The sequence below is a fragment of the Typha latifolia genome, chromosome 4 (assembly GCF_019914945.1).
Source record: "Typha latifolia isolate L0001 chromosome 4, TyphaL0001v2, whole genome shotgun sequence".
Lineage (NCBI taxonomy): Eukaryota > Viridiplantae > Streptophyta > Magnoliopsida > Poales > Typhaceae > Typha > Typha latifolia.
Window position 1 is genome coordinate 17,016,653 of NC_133089.1, and position 21,927 is coordinate 17,038,579.

The 21,927-nt window shown below is 37.7% G+C and overlaps 2 protein-coding genes across 5 annotated transcripts; one reads left to right on the top strand and one right to left on the bottom strand.

The window, feature by feature from the left end:
• Positions 1–555: 555 nt before the first annotated feature.
• Positions 556–14,176, top strand: LOC140785887 (acetyl-CoA carboxylase 1-like). Its single transcript, XM_073133975.1, has 32 exons — positions 556–775; positions 1,222–1,610; positions 1,715–1,921; positions 2,003–2,164; positions 2,394–2,486; positions 2,751–2,846; positions 3,413–3,586; positions 3,659–3,752; positions 3,832–4,019; positions 4,108–4,158; positions 4,253–4,292; positions 4,374–4,498; positions 4,575–4,691; positions 4,779–4,853; positions 4,943–4,999; positions 5,116–5,220; positions 6,377–6,463; positions 6,710–6,901; positions 7,005–7,193; positions 7,716–7,826; positions 7,977–8,066; positions 8,136–8,312; positions 8,519–8,596; positions 8,752–8,874; positions 8,983–9,252; positions 9,336–9,691; positions 9,852–10,089; positions 10,185–10,537; positions 10,691–10,904; positions 11,125–11,304; positions 11,396–13,558; positions 13,845–14,176. The coding sequence occupies exons 2-32, from the start codon at positions 1,263–1,265 to the stop codon at positions 13,899–13,901; spliced, it is 6,810 nt and encodes a 2,269-aa protein (XP_072990076.1). The 5' UTR covers positions 556–775; positions 1,222–1,262; the 3' UTR covers positions 13,902–14,176.
• Positions 14,177–15,496: 1,320 nt separating this feature from the next.
• Positions 15,497–20,117, bottom strand: LOC140787561 (sulfate transporter 1.2-like). 4 transcript variants are annotated; one of them, XM_073136547.1, is made up of 14 exons: positions 19,864–20,117; positions 18,661–19,035; positions 18,519–18,567; positions 18,208–18,415; positions 17,940–18,114; positions 17,792–17,857; positions 17,579–17,692; positions 17,372–17,488; positions 17,163–17,289; positions 16,786–17,072; positions 16,498–16,688; positions 16,212–16,297; positions 16,052–16,128; positions 15,497–15,929 (listed from the first exon to the last, which is right to left on the bottom strand). In XM_073136547.1, the coding sequence occupies exons 2-14, from the start codon at positions 18,994–18,996 to the stop codon at positions 15,786–15,788; spliced, it is 1,977 nt and encodes a 658-aa protein (XP_072992648.1). In that variant the 5' UTR covers positions 18,997–19,035; positions 19,864–20,117; the 3' UTR covers positions 15,497–15,785. The 4 variants fall into 4 exon arrangements, with proteins under 4 accessions (XP_072992648.1, XP_072992647.1, XP_072992649.1 ...); XM_073136546.1 differs by lacking the exon at positions 19,864–20,117 and adding an exon at positions 19,630–19,656; XM_073136548.1 differs by lacking the exon at positions 19,864–20,117 and adding an exon at positions 19,150–19,171.
• Between the last annotated feature and the right edge of the window lie 1,810 nt (positions 20,118–21,927).

Consider the following 21,927-nt stretch of genomic DNA (forward strand, 5'->3'; position numbering starts at 1 on the left):
GTAGCAATTATGTACCTAAACCAGAATTAACTATTAGGACTCAATTAAATCTTCCAACTGCCTCCCTGCGCCTAATCAATGTGATGCTCGAGGAATCGCGGTGCTATTAGGTATATGACACGGCACAGGAATTAGCCACGTAATTTAGATAGAGACTGCTACCTATACTAAAATGGAGTATAGTTACTACCCATCAATGCGATAATCCTCCTTTAAATTGCAAAATTACTGAAGAAAAGAGGAGAAATCCGGATTCCCAAGGTGGGCTTTGACTGGATTGCGATAATAGAGTAGAGTTACTACCCATCAATGCGATAATCCTCCTTTAAATTGCAAATAACTGAGAAAAAGAGGAGAAATCCGAATTCCCAAGGTGGGTTTTGACTGGATTGCGACATTTTTTTTTGGTGTGGTTCGAGATTGGGGGAAAGGGGTAGAATTTAGGAGGTAAATTTGTCAGCTTTGGCTCAAGAGAGTTGGATGGGGGTAGTTGGCAACTAACTACTGTTCCTCCCCTCTCTTTCAAATGGACCGAGAAGGGAAGATGGAGGAGAAGAGGGAGGGCGTGAAGGTGTCGTGTCACGTGGTGTTCGCATCCCATTTAAAGCCGCTTGCTTTATTCGGTTCAACGCTGCATTTTGCTCCCTTCTCTCGCAGACTTTAGTCGAATACCTCATCTGCGAAAGACTGGCTCTTCCCCGTGATCAAAGAGCAGAGGAACTAGAAGGAACCTTCTTTTGTTCGAGATCTTGATGTTTCCGGCTTGTTAACTGGTGTAAGTTGATCCAAGTTTTAATTTTTCTTTCCTCCTTGGGCAGAATATGTTTGCTAACATGCTGTTAGTTTTTGTTTTGATATCAGATGTTCTTTCGCGTTCTTGGCGTGTTGAGTTTGTCTGTTGTTGATCTGTGGTTCAACTGTTAATAGTAGTGTTTCTAATGGTGGTTATTGTGTTATGAACTGTAGGGCCCTTTAGATTTCAATTTTTTGTGTGGTACCACTGTATGCTGTGCTAGTTGCTTTTGCTTCCTTTATCTGAAGAAACCTGAATGAGATTTGCTAACTTCAACCTATGTGAAATTTTAGTGCGTTGTATCTGTTGTTTGTCATATTTAATATAAATACTAATTCTATGTTGATGAGATGCATAATTACATGCTATCTTTTTGCGCTTGAGATTTTAGTTTTTAGTAGCCTGAATCGTTTGTATGAAATTTTCAGTACAAGATTCAAGCGTGTCTGAAGGCCAGAGGATACCAGCTATGGCGGAAGCTTGGCGAATGAACGGGGCAGTGCTTGGAAAAGTTCACATCAAACACACAGCTACACTGTCTGAAGTCGATGACTTCTGTCGAGCACTTGGTGGGAAGACACCTATTCATAGCATATTAATTGCAAATAATGGGATGGCAGCTGTTAAATTTATGCGCAGCGTCAGAACATGGGCTTATGAAACCTTTGGAACTGAGAAGGCAATTCTCTTGGTAGCTATGGCAACTCCAGAAGACTTGAGAATAAATGCGGAACATATCAGAATTGCTGATCAATTTGTGGAGGTTCCTGGCGGCACAAACAATAATAACTATGCCAATGTTCAACTTATTGTGGAGGTTGGCACTTTTTGCCTTCTATTTTTTTGGATTAGAAACCATATATGGTAATTAACTGGTTCTGTCTTTCCTGTACCTTGTTAAATTGGTATAACAATCTACAGATGGCGGAAATAACCCATGTTTCTGCTGTTTGGCCTGGCTGGGGTCATGCATCTGAGAACCCGGAACTTCCAGATGCACTTAGCTCTAGAGGAATAATCTTTCTTGGTCCTCCAGCTGCACCGATGTCGGCACTAGGCGATAAAATTGGATCATCTCTGATTGCACAAGCAGCAGGAGTTCCAACACTTTCATGGAGTGGCTCACATGTAAGTCTTTCATTGATTTTTATATTATTATACCCTTTGTTTATACCTGTGCTTTGTTGATCTCCTCAAATGTTCTTATAGGTAAAAGTTCCACCAGAGAGTTCTTTGAATTCTATCCCTGAGGAAATCTACAGGGAAGCTTGTGTTTATACCACAGAGGAAGCAGTTGCTAGTTGTCAGGTGGTTGGGTATCCTGCCATGATCAAAGCATCTTGGGGTGGTGGAGGCAAAGGTATAAGGAAGGTTAGCTTCCCACCCACTTGGCTTTTGTCCTTTTCATGTTAAAATGAGGTTGCATCAGTATAGGATTTTTGACTTGAGTCCATATGCGTTTAACAAATAATGACTCCAAGGGTATTTGATTGATCTTTATATATAACCCGCAAAGATTGAAATGAAATCTAGCTAAGTTCAAGAGAAGGTATATTTTCTCTGTTAACATGAATCAACCAAACATTATTTTCTTTTCTAGGTTCACAATGATGATGAAGTGAGAGCACTGTTCAAGCAAGTGCAAGGTGAAGTTCCTGGTTCACCGATATTTATAATGAAAGTTGCATCACAGGTTAGATTTCTTGTTATTCTTTAATTTTGAACTTTGTTCTCACTCTTTCCATGCTTTTCCTCCTTCCTTTTAGTGCTTCAGTGATAATCTGTTTCTTTACCTATTAGAACTTAGAAGTTTTAATATTAATCTTGTAGGCAATATGTTAAGTTGATGCCACTACTTCTCCATTTTGTTTGCAGATATTATTCTTAAGAACATTGCTGTATTTTATTTGCAATTTTTAATTGAAGTTACTTATGGTTCTTTTGTTTCTTTTACTAGAGTCGGCATCTAGAAGTTCAATTGCTATGTGACCAATATGGTAATGTGGCTGCACTGCACAGTCGAGATTGTAGCGTTCAAAGGCGACATCAGAAGGTGAGCCTCTTTAATTAATTTTGATTGACCTTCCTTGATTCTTTGAATCCTTTCTTATCTCTTTTAACATAGTTCTTTTCATGCTATGTAGTTGCAACTATTTTCATTCATTTTCTCCTAAATCTTCTCACTACGCACTTATGCATCTTCGTCATGGTTTATATTTGATAACTCACCAATTGCTCTAAAAACTTAAGCTATTAAAAAATAATGATTTTTAAATTTTATATTTTAACACTTCTCCTTACTTCTGAACTGAAATATTTTGATAGATCCAAGAAGTGAATTTTATTTAAATGAGTGGAGTTTATAATTTTTAAGTAAAGATGTGTATGACAGGTTTTGAACTCATGATTTCTGACTTTAATTTCACTATAACTCACTAATTGCTTTAAAAGTTTAAAGCTGCTAGAGAACGGTGATTTTTATATTTTATATTCTAATAATATTATTGCATGTGTAAACTTATTAGAAGGACCACTATTTACATGGAAGAAGATTATCTTGTGTTTACTTTTATATAAACATCATGGATTAACTTTGATGGATAACTGAACATACAACAGATTATTGAAGAGGGCCCAATCACAGTTGCTCCTTTAGATACAGTAAAAGAGCTAGAGCAGGCAGCAAGGAGGCTTGCTAAGTGTGTGGAATATGTTGGTGCTGCTACTGTTGAGTATCTTTACAGCATGGAAACTGGTGAATACTATTTCCTAGAACTCAATCCAAGATTGCAGGTTTGTTTTCTGCTTGCACGCTGTCTTTCTTTTTGAGCATCTTCTTCTGTCCCTCACACTGTTACTTTTCAGGTGGAGCATCCTGTAACTGAGTGGATTGCTGAGATAAATTTGCCAGCAGCTCAAGTTGCCATAGGGATGGGAATACCACTTTGGCAAATTCCAGGTATAGCATATAAGTTTGATACTTCAGGAGACATCTATGTTTACCTTTTGCTTAGTCTTACTTTGCTTACCTTACATAGAGATCAGACGCTTTTATGGAATGGACCATGGGGGAGGATATGATGCATGGAAGAAAACATCAGTTCATGCAACTCCATTTGATTTTGACAAAGCAGAGTCAATACGGCCAAAAGGTCATTGTGTTGCTGTTCGTGTAACCAGTGAGGATCCAGATGATGGTTTCAAGCCTACTAGTGGGAAAGTGCAGGTAATAATCTTCAATACATTATTATGTCTCAGTATCCTATGACATGGACATATAATAAATTTGATTCAATTGCATTGCATTTTTGTAGGAGCTGAGTTTTAAAAGCAAGCCAAATGTGTGGGCTTATTTCTCTGTTAAGGTATGTTCAGTTCTAAAAGTAAGCCAAGTGTGTGCGGCTGTGGGCTTGCTCAGAAGATTGACTCACAATTAATTATTTCTTATCTTATTTTCAGTCTGGAGGTGGAATTCACGAGTTCTCTGATTCTCAATTTGGTAGGTGTTGCTGATCTGATGCCTCGTAATTCTAGGATTTTGAAGGAATGCTTATTATCGAACTTCTCATTGTTGTCTCAGGACATGTTTTTGCATTTGGGGAATCTAGAGCTTTAGCAATAGCTAATATGGTTCTTGGGCTAAAAGAGATCCAAATACGGGGAGAGATTCACACCAATGTTGACTATACCATAGATCTCTTGAATGTAAGATGTCAATCCCTATGGTGGTAATCCCTAATATAAAACTATTTTATGCAGTTCTCATCCACTGCTTTTCCAGGCTTCAGAGTACAGAGATAATAAGATCCATACTGGTTGGCTGGACAGCAGAATAGCCATGCGAGTTAGAGCTGAGAGGCCACCTTGGCACATTTCAGTTGTTGGAGGAGCTCTTTATGTATGATAAAAAATGTTAAATTATTCTTTATTTTCTATACTCAGATATAATGCTCTCTAAGTTGCTACCTTTGCTTTTCTATTTCAGAAAGCCATGACAAGCAGTGCGGCTATTGTTTCAGATTATGTTGGGTATCTTGGAAAAGGTCAAATACCTCCTAAGGTGAAACACTATGACAGAGCCGCTTGATATATTGTGTTTTTTTCCCCTTTAAATAGAATAATTTAGTGACTCATCAAACTTTGTTGCAGCATATATCACTTGTCAATTCATTTGTTTCTTTGAATATTGAGGGAAGCAAATATACGGTAATTATCTGGATACCTTTTGAGCAGCAACTCTTCACATTATTTTAGACTTTTAGTCATGTGGAAGTTGTTATTTTTGGAACTTCATGCTTTAACTTTTTGAGGTCATAATATAGATTGAGAGGGTGAGAAGTGGTCCTGGTAGTTACAAATTAAGGATGAACGGTTCAGAGATCGAAGCAGAAACCCATACATTGCGTGATGGTGGCCTTCTGATGCAGGCAAGCTTTTCTTCACTCTTTCCTTTTTCTATCATAATATCGTCATTCTTAGTTATTAGGTCCCACCAAGAGATGCAATTATTTAAGTTTATATTTCACTCGACAATGTTATGCTATATGTGTTTGCATTTTGTTGTAGTAATAATCATTTCATAAAAGAGTGGAAATAGAACCACAAAAAACATGCCTATTTTGGCAAGCATCATCTTTAGAGACTGCAACGATGGATGTTTATGTAATGATACAAAGAGTATACTTGACATAATTTCTGTACATCAGGCTTTCAAGTCTTCTGCTTCTGTTACTCTGACGGTAACTTTGCCACCCTGCTTGTTGTGGTTCCTTTTGGAATCACTTCTTGAAGGGAAGTGTCAGAAAAACCCAATGATTGCTTCAGTCAGGGTTGATAATCGACATATTTAAATGGAAATATGAATGATAATGCAGAAAAGAAAGATATTGACTTATCAAAAAGACAAATAGTGCAATTGTATGTCTCTGGTGAATACTCTGTCCTGTATAAATAACAACATACATTCAGTATATGCTGCTTATGCATACTAGGATCTTCATTGCTATTTGGTTATAATTTTGGACTGTTGCAAGCTGAGGAAGGAGATTGAGTTAATGTTGGAAATTAAGTTGGAAAAAGGAGGTGATATCTTGATAATAAGAAATAGGTTAACTTCCACCCAAACTAAATGTGCTGGATAATGTATGCCTAATCTGCATACATACAAGAACTCTGATTCCCTATTAGATGGGGTCAGCTTCATGAATCCTCCTTAATTTCATCTGCCATGAAATGGGCTGTAGTTTTCTTGCTGTTGCTGTTGAAGTCATTTTTGATCTCCCTCTCTCCTTTGTGTAGCTTTCAACCCTAATTGAACTTTTCTACTTATGAGTCCCCAGTAGTTATATGTAAATGTGAAAGTTAAACTATCTTCTGTACAACTTTGTCTTTCCTAAATCCTATAGATTGAAAGAATGTCCATCTAAAAGAAACCATCTTAACAGAAAGGAAGCGCTCTAAAAAATGGATTTAGTAGCCCATGCTTTGAGACTCTGTTCTCCTAAGTCCCAACACATTTCTGCAGATTTTGATAGTCATGGTTTGAACGTTATTTAACTGATCTCTTGTGGTAATTTGGAACAGCTGGACGGGAACAGTCATGTTATATATGCTGAAGAAGAGGCTGCTGGTACTCGCCTTCTTATAGATGGAAGAACATGCTTGTTACAGGTAAATAAGTTCTCTTATAGACCTCCATATTACTTATGTATTAGAGATCTTCACTTGTATTAGTTCAAGCATATATTTTGGATAGCAAAATGAGCTTTCTTAATAACTGAGCATATCATTACTTTAGGGTTTAGCATGATATTGACCTCTAATTTTATATACCGGATATTATTTCAAGGAAAAATAAACTTTGGTGTAGTAGCATTTTGACGGTTCAAAATTTCAAATGATAAACTCTCCTTTCAGAATGAACATGATCCATCTAAATTGGTTGCTGAGACACCATGCAAACTTCTTCGTTTCTTGGTTCCTGATGGTGCTCATGTTGACACTGATGAACCATATGCGGAAGTTGAGGTGATGAAGATGTGCATGCCACTTCTGTTGCCTGCTTCCGGAGTAATTCATTTTGTGATGCCCGAAGGTCAAGCAATGCAGGTAAACTACACCTCCTCAAGTATTTGCTTCATATATATATGTATGCTTCTGTGTGTTTTATATTTGTTTTGTTCTAACTAGCACAAGAGAACATTTATTGCAGGCTGGTGATCTTATTGCAAGGCTAGATCTTGATGACCCATCTGCTGTGAGGAGAGCTGAACCATTTACTGGCAAATTTCCAAAACTTGGACCTCCTACTGCAGTTTCTGAGAAAGTCCACCAAAGATGTGCTGCCAGTATAAATGCTGCCCGGATGATTCTTGCAGGATATGAACATAATATTCAAGAAGTAAGGACAGTGAAGTATAATCAATTACTAGCTCGACAATTTTTTTATTTATTTGTATTGCAGTTAAATAGTTTCAAGTTTTTGACTTGTTAGATATAGAAGATACGAACTTCCATTATGTAAACTTAAAATTTTAGAGTAATTGATGAATTAACATAGTATTAGAATAAGAAGTCTAAATGGTAATGTTTGAAATTTTGAATCCCATTAGGCTTACCGCGTCAATTAAATTGAAAAACCTCTAATCATTTAAGCTTCTTGGGCCTACTGAAAATGCCTTAAGCACATAACAAGTATCTATATCAATCTGACGACTTTGTATGGGTATGACACCTGTATATGTAGTAGCTATTGGAAATTTGATCTGAATTAGGAAAAGCCGACACTTGGAGACATGTCCATAACCCAAACCCATATAGAACCCACAGCAGAGCTGGAATTCTGTGTGACATTACTTTCGACTTTAGCAGCTCACTTGACCTACATAGGGATTTCCTGATGATCTATGTTTCCTTTTTTCAGGTCGTGCAAGATTTGCTCAACTGTCTTGACAGTCCTGAGCTACCTTTTCTCCAATGGCAAGAAAGCATGTCTGTGTTGGCAACTCGACTGCCAAAAGATCTTAGAAATGAGGTTCTTGTACAATTTAACATCTTGGTTCTGAGGTTTCTCTTTGTTTTTTCCGTTACACATTTTGCTGTTTCTTTGTGCCTTTTCCTTTTCCTTTGTGTGTGGCTTATTTGACCATGAGAGTTGAGGTTTTTTGGCTTACATGGAATGCAGCTGGACACGAAGTATAAGGAGTATGAGTCAATTTCAAATTTCCAGAAGAATATCGAATTCCCCACCAAATTGCTAAGAGGAGTTCTTGAGGTTGGTGGCCTTTTTAAGTGGTTTCTTCAGGCCAAAATAGGAAGCTTTGCTTACTGTGTACTTTTGCAGACTCATCTCTCCTCCTGCTCTGAGAAAGAAAGAGCTGCACATGAGAGGCTTGTAGAGCCCCTTATGAGTCTTGTAAAATCGTATGAAGGTGGAAGAGAAAGCCATGCTCATGTCATTGTGCAATCTTTATTCGAGGAGTATCTATCTGTTGAAGAACTATTCAATGATAATATTCAGGTCCTTCTTTATTTATTGATGCTGCTTTAACCCCTCATTTGTTTCTTTCCAGAGTATCTAAATAAATATTATCAAAATCGTGTACTCAAATTTTGTAGATACTTTCCTTTACCTTTTGCATGGCTAAGCATTAATATTATGTTCTTCTGATTTTCTTTTTCATACATGAGAATTTACGGTAGTAACTTTTTATCATATTCATATAGGCTGATGTCATAGAACGTTTACGCCTTCAACACAAGAAAGATCTCCGTAAGGTTGTTGATATAGTATCATCACATCAGGTAATTTATGTCATGTCTATGCCTCAATGACAGATTATGATCTCATTTTCTCATGCTTGATTAACTATATTACAAATTATAGATGTGATGTTAAAATTATATTTGAAGGCATTTTGCGAGCATTTGTAACTTAACTTTATATTTGCTTCTTGAAGGGTGTGAGAAGTAAAAATAAATTGATACTGCGACTTATGGAAGCATTAGTTTACCCCAATCCTGCTTCCTATCGGGACCAGCTGATTCGCTTTTCAGCTCTAAATCACGGAGCATACTCTGAGGTTAACAATGGCACAAATATCTGCATACAAACTTGAGATTAGAAAAAATTCCTATCTTTGTTTAATTAGTCGACTTTTATATGATGTCTGTTATGAATCTGGTTGCAGTTGGCGCTTAAGGCAAGTCAACTTCTTGAACAAACTAAACTGAGTGAACTTCGTACAAGCATTGCCAGAAGCCTTTCAGAGCTAGAGATGTTCACTGAAGAAGGGGAGCGTGTTTCTACACCCAGGAGGAAAATTGCCATTAATGAGAGGATGGAGGATCTCGTTAGTGCTCCATTGGCAGTTGAGGATGCGCTTGTAGCTTTGTTTGATCACAGCGATCCTACCCTTCAAAGGAGAGTGGTGGAGACATACATACGTAGATTGTACCAGGTAGCATGAAACTTTCATGGTTACCCAAAACTCTTATTTATTTATAATATCTAGAATACATCTGATATGACAATCTTTTTCAGCCCTACCTTGTAAAGGGTAGTGTGCGAATGCAATGGCATAAATCAGGTTTGATTGCTTTTTGGGAGTTCTGTGAAGAGCACATGGAGAAAAGAAATGGGAGTGAAGATGCAATGCCTGATAAACCATTATTAGAGAAACACTCTGAAAGGAGATGGGGAACCATGGCTATCATCAAATCACTTCAGTTTCTGCCAGCAGCAATCAGTGCTGCTTTGAAGGAGAGTACACATTCTCTAAACTCTGAAGTAGAGTACGAAATGATCTCAAATGGGATACCTGGGCATGCTAATCAGGGCAATATGCTGCATGTTGCATTAGTTGGCATTACTAACCAAATGAGTACACTTCAGGATAGGTGTGTCAATCTGCTGACTTATCCTTATGAGTATATGCATTATAATGCTGTACTTCTATGAAGATGCATTTCATATGTTTTTGGAGAGCCTATACTTAACAAGTAAATAGGATGTCCCAGTTATTTCATGTTATTTTATTAATAATATATTTTTTTGTAGTGGTGATGAGGATCAAGCCCAGGAACGGATTAACAAAATAGCCAAGAATTTGAAGGAGAGTACCATAAGCTCTGGGCTCCGTGATGCTGGCATTAGAGTTATTAGCTGTATCATACAGAGAGATGAAGGCCGGGCGCCTATGCGTCACTCGTTCCATTGGTCAGCCGAAAAATTTTATTATGAGGAAGAACCTCTTCTTCGTCACTTGGAACCTCCTCTATCAACATTTCTTGAATTGGTATTAAGCTGTACTCATCAGTTTTGCTCCAAAACTTTCCGCTTGTGGCTCATAAATTACTAATGCTTGCTCCATTGTTGTATTGTACACTACAGGACAAGCTGAAAGGTTATGGCAACATGCAGTATACACCATCTCGAGATCGCCAGTGGCACCTTTACAAAGTTCTAGACACCAAGGCACGTATCCAGAGAATGTTTCTCAGGACGCTTGTAAGACAGCCCAGAACAATGATTGGATTTTCATCCAACCGAGAGGTTGACACAGAGATGAACTCTGCCATATCTTCTTTATCCTTCACATCAACCAGTATATTGAGATCATCAATGGCAGCACTGGAAGAATTAGAATTACGTATTCATAACACGACAATCAGATCAGATCACTCACACATGTATTTCTGTATATTAAGAGAACAACAGCTTGCTGATCTTTTGACCTTCTCAAGGTTAGTAGTTTGTCTATGCATTTCCTTATGCCTAGATTTATTTCTTTCATGATTCTGAACTACAAGTCAGACTTTTGAATTATTAAGTTATATAATACTGTCCTTGCTTCCCTAGAGATTTATCTTCATATCTTTATCTTCTACCATTAACAGGATGATGGATGTAGATGCTTGCCAAGATGAAACTACTGTCTGTATGATCTTAAAAGAGATGGCTTTGAAGATTCATGAATTGGTTGGCGCACGGATGTATCGCTTAGCTGTCTGTGAATGGGAAGTGAAGCTTTGGTTGGATTGTGATGGACTAGCTAGAGGTGCTTGGAGGATTGCAGTGACCAATGCCACAGGTCATTCTTGCATTGTGCATGTAAGTCTGACTCATTGCAGTTTATCAGCCTACTGCATTGAGCACGTGCTCAGAATATCTATCCTTGCTATAGTATCGTACTAAAGTTTATATTGAATATGTAAAAGTATATTAACTATACAAGTAATTGTAGTTATAAAGGTTCCATCATACTCTCAGCTTCACACCGAATACTTCTAAATGTATATCCGTACAGTAATCTCTCCTTTATATTTTCTAGGTCTATAGAGAAGTGGAGGACAGCAAATCACATGAACTAGTTTACCATTCTGCAGCCTTGGCCCATGGTCCTTTGCATGGGGTGCCGCTGGCTGCTCGATATCAGCCCTTGGGTGTCATCGAACAAAAACGTTTAGCAGCTAGGAAGATCAACACCACTTACTGCTATGACTTTCCACTGGTGATTTCTGAAATATCCTACTTTTGTTATGATAATCTTTTCTAATTGTGACCAATCTTACTAAACTAAAACAAAAATATATCACCTGCAGGTGTTTGAAACAGCGCTGTGCCAGTTATGGGCATCTTATTTTTCAGGAGATGCTAAAATGCGTGAAGATGATAAAAAATTCTTTAGAGCCACCGAACTTGTGTTTCCTGACAAACTTGATTCCTGGGGAACTCATTTAGATTCTGTGGAGCGTTCTCCAGGTCTCAATGATGTTGGCATGGTAGCTTGGTGCATGGAGATGTCCACACCAGAATTCCCAAGTGGGAGACAAATTATAGTTGTTGCAAATGATGTCACGTTTAAACATGGGTCATTTGGTCCAAGAGAAGATGCATTCTTTGATGCCGTCACTAATCTAGCATGCGAAAAGAAGCTTCCACTTATTTATTTGGCAGCAAACTCTGGTGCTAGAATCGGGGTAGCCGAAGAGGTAAAATCTTGCTTTCGTGTTGGGTGGTCTGACGAGTCAAGCCCTGAACGTGGCTTTCAGTACATTTATCTGACTCCGGAAGACTATGCTCGAATCAGTTCTTCTGTTATAGCACATGAAGTGAAACTAGAAAGTGGTGAAACTAGATGGGCCCTAGATACCATAGTAGGGAAAGAAGAAGGATTAGGAGTTGAGAATCTATCTGGAAGTGGTGCCATAGCCAGTGCTTATTCTAGAGCTTATATGGAGACCTTTACCTTGACCTATGTCACAGGAAGAACAGTGGGCATCGGAGCTTATCTTGCTCGTCTTGGCATGAGGTGCATTCAACGCCTTGATCAGCCTATTATTTTAACTGGATTTTCTACCCTGAACAAGCTGCTTGGAAGGGAAGTGTATAGCTCCCACATGCAACTTGGTGGACCAAAAATCATGGCAACAAATGGAGTTGTTCATCTGACTGTTTCAGATGATCTTGAAGGAACTCTGGCTATTTTGAAATGGCTTAGTTATGTTCCTCCCTTCATAGGTGGACCACTTCCCATCTTGAGGTCTGTGGACCCACCTGAGAGACCAGTTGCCTATGTCCCTGAGAACTCATGTGATCCTCGTGCAGCTATATGTGGCATTCAAGATAGCAGCGGAAAGTGGCTAGGGGGTATCTTTGATAAAGATAGTTTCATAGAGACATTGGAAGGTTGGGCAAAGACGGTGGTTACAGGAAGAGCAAAGCTCGGTGGTATCCCTGTGGGAATCATAGCTGTTGAAACCCAGACAATGATGCAGGTCATCCCTGCAGATCCTGGTCAGCTCGATTCCCATGAAAGGGTTGTTCCTCAAGCAGGACAAGTTTGGTTCCCAGATTCTGCCACTAAAACATCTCAGGCATTGTTAGATTTTAACCGTGAAGAACTTCCACTGTTCATTCTCGCCAACTGGAGAGGTTTTTCAGGTGGGCAGAGAGACCTCTTTGAAGGGATCCTTCAGGCTGGGTCAACCATTGTTGAGAACTTAAGGACATACAAGCAGCCCGTCTTTGTCTACATCCCTATGGGTGGAGAGCTTCGCGGAGGTGCTTGGGTCGTGGTTGACAGCAAGATAAACTCTGATCACATTGAGATGTATGCTGAGCGGACTGCTAAGGGCAATGTGCTTGAGCCCGAAGGGTTGATTGAGATAAAATTCAGGTCAAAGGAACTTCTCGAGTGCATGGGCAGGCTTGACCAAGAACTGATCACTCTCAAAGCTAAGCTCAAGGATGCCAGGGAAGGTGCTGGAGCTCCTACTGATGTGGAATCCCTCCAAAAAAGGATAACATCGCGGGAGAAACAGTTACTGCCTGTTTACACTCAGATTGCCACAAAATTTGCTGAGTTGCATGATACCTCCTTGCGAATGGCTGCTACTGGGGTGATCAGAGAAGTACTAGACTGGGAGGGTTCTCGGCATTTCTTCTTCAAAAGATTAAATAGAAAGGTCTCTGAGGGCTTGCTTTTAAGGAGCGTGAGAGATGCTGCTGGTGAGCAAATGTCGCACAAATCTGCAATGGAATTGGTCAAGAAATGGTTCTTGTCTTCTCAGCCAGCTGAAGTGGATGGAAGTAAATGGGATGATGATGATTCTTTCTTTGCATGGAGAGAAGATCCGACAAACTATGAGGCATATCTCAAAGATTTAAGAGCTCAGAAAGTATTGCAAGTGCTCTCAAATCTTGGAGAATCAAGTTCAGATTTACAAGCTTTGCCACAAGGTCTTTCTGCGCTTCTCAGCAAGGTAAGGATTCTTTTTGATCTTTCAGAAAATGCATTTCTTTTGAATTGTAGATAGCCTCAAATTTGAAATTACCTGATATCGTACTTTTGCAAATTTACGGTGAATTTGGTTCCTTAATTCTGTTTTAAGTACCATTTATCAACTTTGGAGGTTATTCACACTTCTGAAATTTCATGTTCCTAATGAGTTTTGGCAATATTAAATGAAACCTGAATTACATTTTGGCTTCTACGAGCAAGATGACATATGAACTTACTGACGTATTTACTTTTGGGCATCAATGCAGATGGATCCTTCTAGGAGAGCACAATTAGTTGGAGAACTCAAACAAATAATTGATTAATCACGAAGGATTCTGCTATACTTCGTTGTTCACGGGAACTAGATCCGAACCAAAACTCGATCACATCTGAGAATTGAAAGCATGCCAGGGTAGCTTCTGGAACTTGAGGATATATTTCGTGGTCTTTTTGTCAGGGCTCTCTTTATCAGTATTTTCTTCTGCAATTGTAAATACTGGTTGATGTGGGTTAAGTGCAGGAAAATGCTATTTATCTGGATCTTCCAGTGACTTGTGATGAATAATGATATTCTTTGTCTATCGATATTTATTTTCTATATTCATGGTCTATCTTTGGAGCTAGCCCATCCTCCTCTTATGATTTTATCGCAATAGATCATGCGTTATACAGCAGTCTTTGTGTCCTTGGTGGGTATCAACCCTACATTTCAGAAATATCACTCGAACTACTGAATACGATATGCTGAGATAATGATCAACTAAATAAAACAATATATTATTGTTATTGATGGTTACAATTCTTTTGCAGCTGCTGGAGTTTGAAGTTATCGTTGTCCTTCCTTCTTGTCTTTAATTTGTTAAATGATCAGCTAAACGGCTGCAGGCAAAATGCTGAAAGCCAGGAGTGGCAAAAACCAAACACCAAAGTTCTATGACTTACATACATAAACATGGGCTCTTCTCATGGAATAGGCTGGAGAGAAAGATGTGCTTCACCATGAGAAAGAGGCCCATGGGGTCATCCAAGGAGGAGAGGAAGAGACGAAGGAAAGAGGAGCTCAAGAAAGCAAAGAAGGAAGAGGCAAGAAGGGAGAAGAAGAGAGGGGAGGAGAAGGAGAGGAAAGAGAGAGAAGAGAGGAGGAAGAAGGAAGAGAAGGAAAGAGAGAGAAAGAAACAAGAACAGGAGAAGGAGAAGAAGAAAAGGAAGGAAAGAGAGAAGAAGGACAAGGAGGAAAAGAAGAAGACGACGAAGAAATATTGAAGCTACCGAGTTCCAGAATACTAAATGGACCAGAAATCCTTCTTTTGATATCTTCTGAAATCATAATCATAGTTATTCTAGACCTCGTCTCTTTGTTTCTACGTGTTCTCATTGTAATTGGTGCACCTTTTGTTTTCCATAACTTCTATTCTTCTCCATTGTTAGAAACTTCGAGGGAACTATCAGTTGCAGTGAATGTGCACATGCTGCTCCTTTTTATGCATAGATTAGATAACCGTGTGTGCTTAAGCATCTATAACCATAAAAATAATTAAGCTTCATATTCTCAACTATTCAGAGTCAGATACAGACATCTTTAAGTTCATCCACAAATTTTTGGTCCTATCTAAAGCACCAAGTATGAGAATGCTCGGCGAGAAAGATTTTATCTTTAAATTATACACTGGCCGTTTAGTTCTATGTATTTGAAAATTTTGCATCTACACATATAGAGTATAGTATCAAAATCGATTTTTAGTTTGTGGATCCTATCAATCACATATATTCCTTTCGAAGTTTGGGTCTAAAATACACACTCTTAACCTTTAATGGGAAGGTCAAAAGGAAGATCAAAATTCTTTTACTTGCGATGGTTTCTCATTTAGCACTACAAATGTAGCATCTTGAGATTCATGATACAAATGGACCAGCATAATTCAGGAGAAAAATTAACTTTATTAGGTGCAAAAGTGGTACAATGATTTACTACACTACGCAATAATTCTAGCATATCTATAACTCAGCTTCTCTCTGTCTACCTCACCCTTCTCATATAATCTAACCGTGGCAAGACCAATTATATACCTCTCCCTTATTACCATATCAGCTTCTCTTCTATTCATGTGCTCTCTGTACTCCTACAAGATTACAAGGCAACCCGAGATACTGACCTTTCAGATGGTCTCAATTCTCTCAACAGAGAGCAATCACTATTTCGTGGTTCCTCATGCATCTTGTAGCGGTTTTGGAGCAAAAGCCATTACTGCTTCTCCAACTGTCAGAAAGATATTGTCCTGGCCGATGAGCTCAGTGAAATTGGCTAAACGGAGTTTGTCGATCACCACAGGCCCAGGATTGGCAAGGCCAAGCTGAGATAACAAGCATAGTATAAGTCGTTACAAATGGTACTAAGTCTTCAATCTATAACATGGTAATATTGTCTTCATTTTCAGCACTATTAGATTGTATTACCGCTAATATTCTTCCTCACCTGTACATTGCGCTTTTGGAGGCTCTTGCACAACTCCTCCAGGGCATGGATGCCACTGGTGTCGATGTCAGTTACCGCTGCAAAATGCATACCAAATTGTGATATTTAGTAATATGGATATAGAAAATGTAGATAAAATTAAGAAAATATGGTTTCTTACGTGACATCTCAACTATCAAGAAATCAATTCTTGGTAGGTTCTTCGCTTTTAATTGCTCTTCCTCATCTCTCAACCATCTTAAGATTCTGACAAGGAAAATGACAGCTTTTTATTGCTTCTTTTAGCAACTTCTGCAGGCTACTTTTTGTCAACTCATATATCTTTTTTCAAACAGGAAAAAACTCAAATATGCATACGATCAGGAACTGATTTCCATGAAGGTTGGATAGAAATGAAGGCTGATGGTTTCACCAAATCTAATCAAGATAACATATTCAGTACGTACCTCTCCTTGACATAGTTGGAGTTGGAGAAGTAGATAGCTGAATCCACTCTGACAATCAGAACTCCTGGTACTTTGGTTGCTTCTGGGTATTGCTCAATGTTCCTGTATACAGTAGTTCTTGGAAGATTGCCGAGTAAAGCTGTCCTTGGCCTCGTCACTTGAAGAAGTATCTTGGCTAGTGATATTGAGACCTATGAGGAAAAGTAAACAGAAAAAAGTAATTCTTGATTGCAATACAAAAATTCCCAAAGTGAACAAACATTAGAGAAGGCAGCAGCATATTCTTACAGCGATTAAGAGTCCAATCTCGACCGACTCAAACACAACACCAAAGAAAGCTCCCATGCAGGCAATAAAGTCTAATTTATCAACCTTCCAGATTAAATATGCTGCCTCATAGTCGATCAGGCCAATCACAGCCGAGATAATGATGGATGAAAGAATGGCATTTGGAGTGTACTTGAACAGGGGAGTGATCAATACCAATGTGAGTAATACCACCGAGGACATAACCATATTAGAAACTGTTGTATTGCAGCCGGACATGAAATTGACTGCTGAGCGTGAGAAGGAACCTGGCATAAGTCCATTTTTTGCAAGAATTAAAGTATTAAACATTGCAAGTAAAACATAATCTTAATTGTAAAACAAATCAGATATACTACCTGTTGCTACATAGCAAGAAGCCATCGAACCAATAGTATTCATGGTTCCGAGAGCAAACATTTCTTTATTTCCATCCAACTGATAGTCTTTCATTGCAGCAAATGTTCTTCCAATTGCTATGGCTTCCTGATAAATGTGCACTTATTAGTCCAAGTGAAAAAAATTCTAGAAATCATGATTGAGATGTTAACAGTTGCATCTAGAATACCGTCAAGCCTATCATTCCAGCTACTACTCCAATTCTGAATCCTTTGGCAGCATATGAGCCAGTGAAGTGAATTTGATGAATCGATGAGGGGTTAAGGCCCTTCTCTATTTTCTTTACCTGCATTTGAAATGGCGACTGCCTTCATTCACTCTTACAATAGATAAAATCTCTTCTAAGTTCTAAATGACCAAAAAATTAAGGACTTACAATCTGAACACCATGCTTATCAGCACGAGTTATGTAAACAAAGAAAGTGGATATAATTACTGAAAGCAGTGGGGCAATTGCTGAAACCCAGAAAAGATTTTTCCTCTTCTTGCCCTATTAGTGTCAAATGGCTACAGTGTTAGAAATACAACGATCAAGTACATGAAAGTTTAAGGACATCCTTCCAAAGTAGAAGAAATTCTTAATTCATACAATGTATTTTGCAAACAGGAGGAATGCCAAGAAGGTTGCTCCTATTATTATAGTTTGCCAGTTCCACTGAAATAGAACAAAATTTAATCAACGGTTACTCATAAAACTCGTGTGGGTGGAACAGAAAGAATACAGAAGTGTTCCATACCCCATGCTGAGCTGAGCCCCACACAGATCTCATAACAGAAATAATGTCAGTTTTCTTGGTAAACTTTTGTATGCCAAGAAATCCTTTTAGTTGTTGAAGTGCGATGGTAATGGCTGCTCCAGCCATGAATCCAACAATGGCAGCATGAGAAAGGAATTCTATTAGAAAGCCCAACCTGAAAGGAGCAATCAAATATTGGAGTTTGTGTTGTCGGTCCTACGAAGCAAAGATAAATATTGTAATTATATGCAGGAGTGTTGGTGCTTACCTCAAAAAACCAAGTGCTGCTTGAGTGATACCAGCAAAAAAGGTTGCTGTGAATGCAAGACGCCGATACTCCTCCTTGTCCTTCACTGGATCAAGTTCATTTTGGAGAAGCGTCCCGAGCAAGAGAGACACAACTGCTACAGGTCCAATGGCAAGATCCTTCGAGCTACCCATTACAGAATAAATTAGAGGTGGAACAAAGCTGGAGTCTGCAACAAATAGAATTGCAAATTATCTAAAAGTTATAAACCATTTCTTGAATAACAATGAAACATATTACTTTGACAGCATAAACACTATCTCAGGACTTACAGAGCCCGTATTGTGGATCCAAATTAGCCAGCTTTGCATATCCAATGTCCTAGCTTATGACAAGATATCATATAAGAGGTCCATTCACTGGGCTAGTTCAAATAAAATTTTAGAAACATATTCTTTGTTGAACTATGCATACCTGAGGAATACACAAACTTGCAATGGTCAATCCAGCAATTAAATCACCCTTAAACTTTCCCAGATTATAGTGCCTTCCCCACTCAAGAATTGGGAAGAAGTATTGTAAACCTAGCATTAGCTTCCTTGATCTTGGTTGGTCCTTATAGCGGTGCAAAGGGTCATCCGCAAAGAATGTTTCCTTGACTCTGTCAGTGATCTCTGCAATGAAATTTCTCTTTGGAGGGAATCCCACCTTGTAAACATATCGGGCGTTCTCTGTATTGTGGTGTGAGTAAGAAAGGCTTGCTATGTCTGGTTCTTTGCTCTCATCTTTATCAGAGAAAGAGTGACCCATTACTATTAACTTGCCTAAGCGCGAAAATGATATCAACACCTGCGAAAAGAAGAGTGGTCAAAATATATGACAAGAAGTTACATAAGAACAAGCAATATTTTCCAAAAGTATCACATTTTATGGTTCAATAACTATGATGCACATGTTCATTACTAGGAATTACTGATATCGTGATAGGTATCTAATTGGAATTCCGATGTGCACTTCAAAAATGAAGAGGGTCTTCTCTCAATTGGACATATTATACTAGCACCATTATATATATAGAAAGAATAGTGTCTAGATGCAGATATTATGATGCAGTAATCTGACCATATGGAAAGTCAAACTTCACTGGACCAAAATTATACTGCAAGTATGAATCTAGAACACATATAAGTCCATATCCAAGAAAAGGAAATCTAGATCATCAAGTTCCATTAGTAAGATAGAGTAGTAGTTGAAACCAAATTTTCTACTGATGAGTGGTGATTGTAAGTTGGAAGAGCAAGTGCTCTTTGTTAACCAGTTTTTTCCATAGAAAAGGCACTTATCATGGTTCTGATATAGAATTCATTGAATGGCTATGTAAACTTAACACCATGAGAAAGAAGAAATTTGAAGAGAAGAATAGGAGCAGAAAGAAATGCATACTTTTACAAACATTAAGATGCCCAAATTTATTAACCGCAACTTTGGGAATAAGCATCATATACTACTAGAAAGATAATATCTTTTCCCAATTAAAATAATCCCACTATATGAACCCTAAAGAAACAATAAAAAGTTTAACTTTTTCGCACATTTGGATACTTTCCTGGATTTAAAAAATAAGGAAAGCGAAAATCCTAGAACCAAAAAGAGAAAAATGAAGAATAAAATACTCACCTTCGAGTGCGCAGAGAAAGCTCAACAAGGAGTGTTAGAAGCCATCAATAGTGGAAGACTGGAAGCCCAAATGTCGTCTCCCATCAGCAAAACTTTATCTTTCTTTTTGTTTTTCTGTTTGAAGTCCTTTCAAATTCCAAAATTAATATGACAAAGTCAAAAGGGTCCCAAACATCAAAGAAAATAATGGGGGCGAAGATGAGGTGGGAAAACAGAGGTTCCAATTCAAGGACAGACTTTTCTAATGTCTTTGTGGTCGTAATTGATTCGGAACTTGTTCGTAAAGTCGGATAGATGGGACAAATTTAGATATTACGTCCAAATCCAATGAACACAAACGAATTATCGACAGGAAAATGTTCGTCAATTTGACCTCAGCAAAATCTGAAATGTTTCTACTTTCTAGTTTTGCTACGTTTTTTTATTTCTTTTTTCTGACTTTTAGTTTTGCCGCGTTGCAACTTTTTTTTTTTTTTTGTGAAAAGATTGTCCACGTTGCCATTTTTAATTATTAAAGAGCTGTACCGTCAAATATGGACCGGAACAAAAGGCCAACATTTTTTAAATATAAAAGTATTAAGTTCACATTATGCTTTTAGCTAATATATATTAAGCTGCATAGTTTAAATAATTTTTTCCATAAAAATTTGTTTAGAGTTAGAGTCGATCTTATTATCTCCTTAGTTATAGAAAAAGTATCTTGCTATAGTTTTTTTTAATTATTTATAAATTCGAAAGTTAGATATAGACTGAACAAAAGACAAATACTTCCTAAATACATAATCACTTAAGCCCCACCAAACTTTTAGCTTGCATAGTATAAACTTTAAGCTTTGTACGTTGCCGAGCAATTGCTCCGAACCAAACATCCCTAAGACCTGTTCTAAGTCGTCGCACTAGCCGAGCCATTAAGCTAAATAACTAACTAATTTTCTCTATAATATTATATGAGGTTGAAATTAAATCTATAATCTCTTTTAGTCATGGGGAAGATAGTGGTATAAGTAAGAAGTACAGTATGTAGTTACCCACTCGTAAGGGAGAGAGAGAGCCAATAGATCGTCTCGGTTTCAAAGGTAGGAATTTCTTGGCATTTATTAGATCTTTTTGCGTTTCACCGCCTACATTCTATCCTATTAGAAAAATCCACTATTTTTCTCGATATTTTTAGTATATCTGGCCATCAGCATCTAAACTTAACTTTTTCTGATTAAATATGTTTTACCCCTTTGGATGAAAATCAATTTACCCCCTCATTTTTTTATTATCAAAACTTCCCCCTTTTTATCAACCTCCTAAATATTCTCTTTGTATTATTAATCTCTTCTTCTAAAGTTTCTGTCTCACTTGTCCTCTCCGTTGTCCTCGTCTATAAATATGTCCAAAAATATCGTGCAGGTAAAAATTGAGAAGGTTAAAAGTGTAAGACAAATTTAAGGGAGTAAAATAATTTTCATCCAAATATAGGGTGTAAAATGTCAATAACCTTGACCTTTTGTGAGAAAAATTAATAGGTGGGTTTGTTCGTTCATTTATAATAGGTGGGGCTGTTCGTTTATTGAATGGGAGTGGGTCAACCCCACTCCCTTAATTTCACTGTAACCTGTTTTCAATTTAAATAACCTTCACATAAATCCACTAAACAATTATTAAAATTTTTCTTTCATAATTTATTGCGCGCAAATTATGTGAGCAACTATATCATATGTTTACTCTTATATTTTGAGTGAAGAGAAAAAAAAAATTAAAATAGTTTAGAGGACCTAATAGTCTGGATGTCACAAAAATTTCGAAGTCTAATAAGTATAATTATCCCATTTTATATTAATTCGTTATTTATTTAATATTTAAATATTTATTTTTTCCCTATAAAATAGGAGTAAAATAGTCTAAAATTTATCGAAAAAAAAAAACCTTAGCGCATAGTTAATTAAGAATCAATGCGAGAACGGGCTATTATCCCAAAAATGAAAATAGAAATTAAAACAAAAAGTTTAATTACTCTTGCAGACATTTTTGTAATGATTGTGGGGGGATAAACTTCTCGATCTTGGGCTCGAGTCG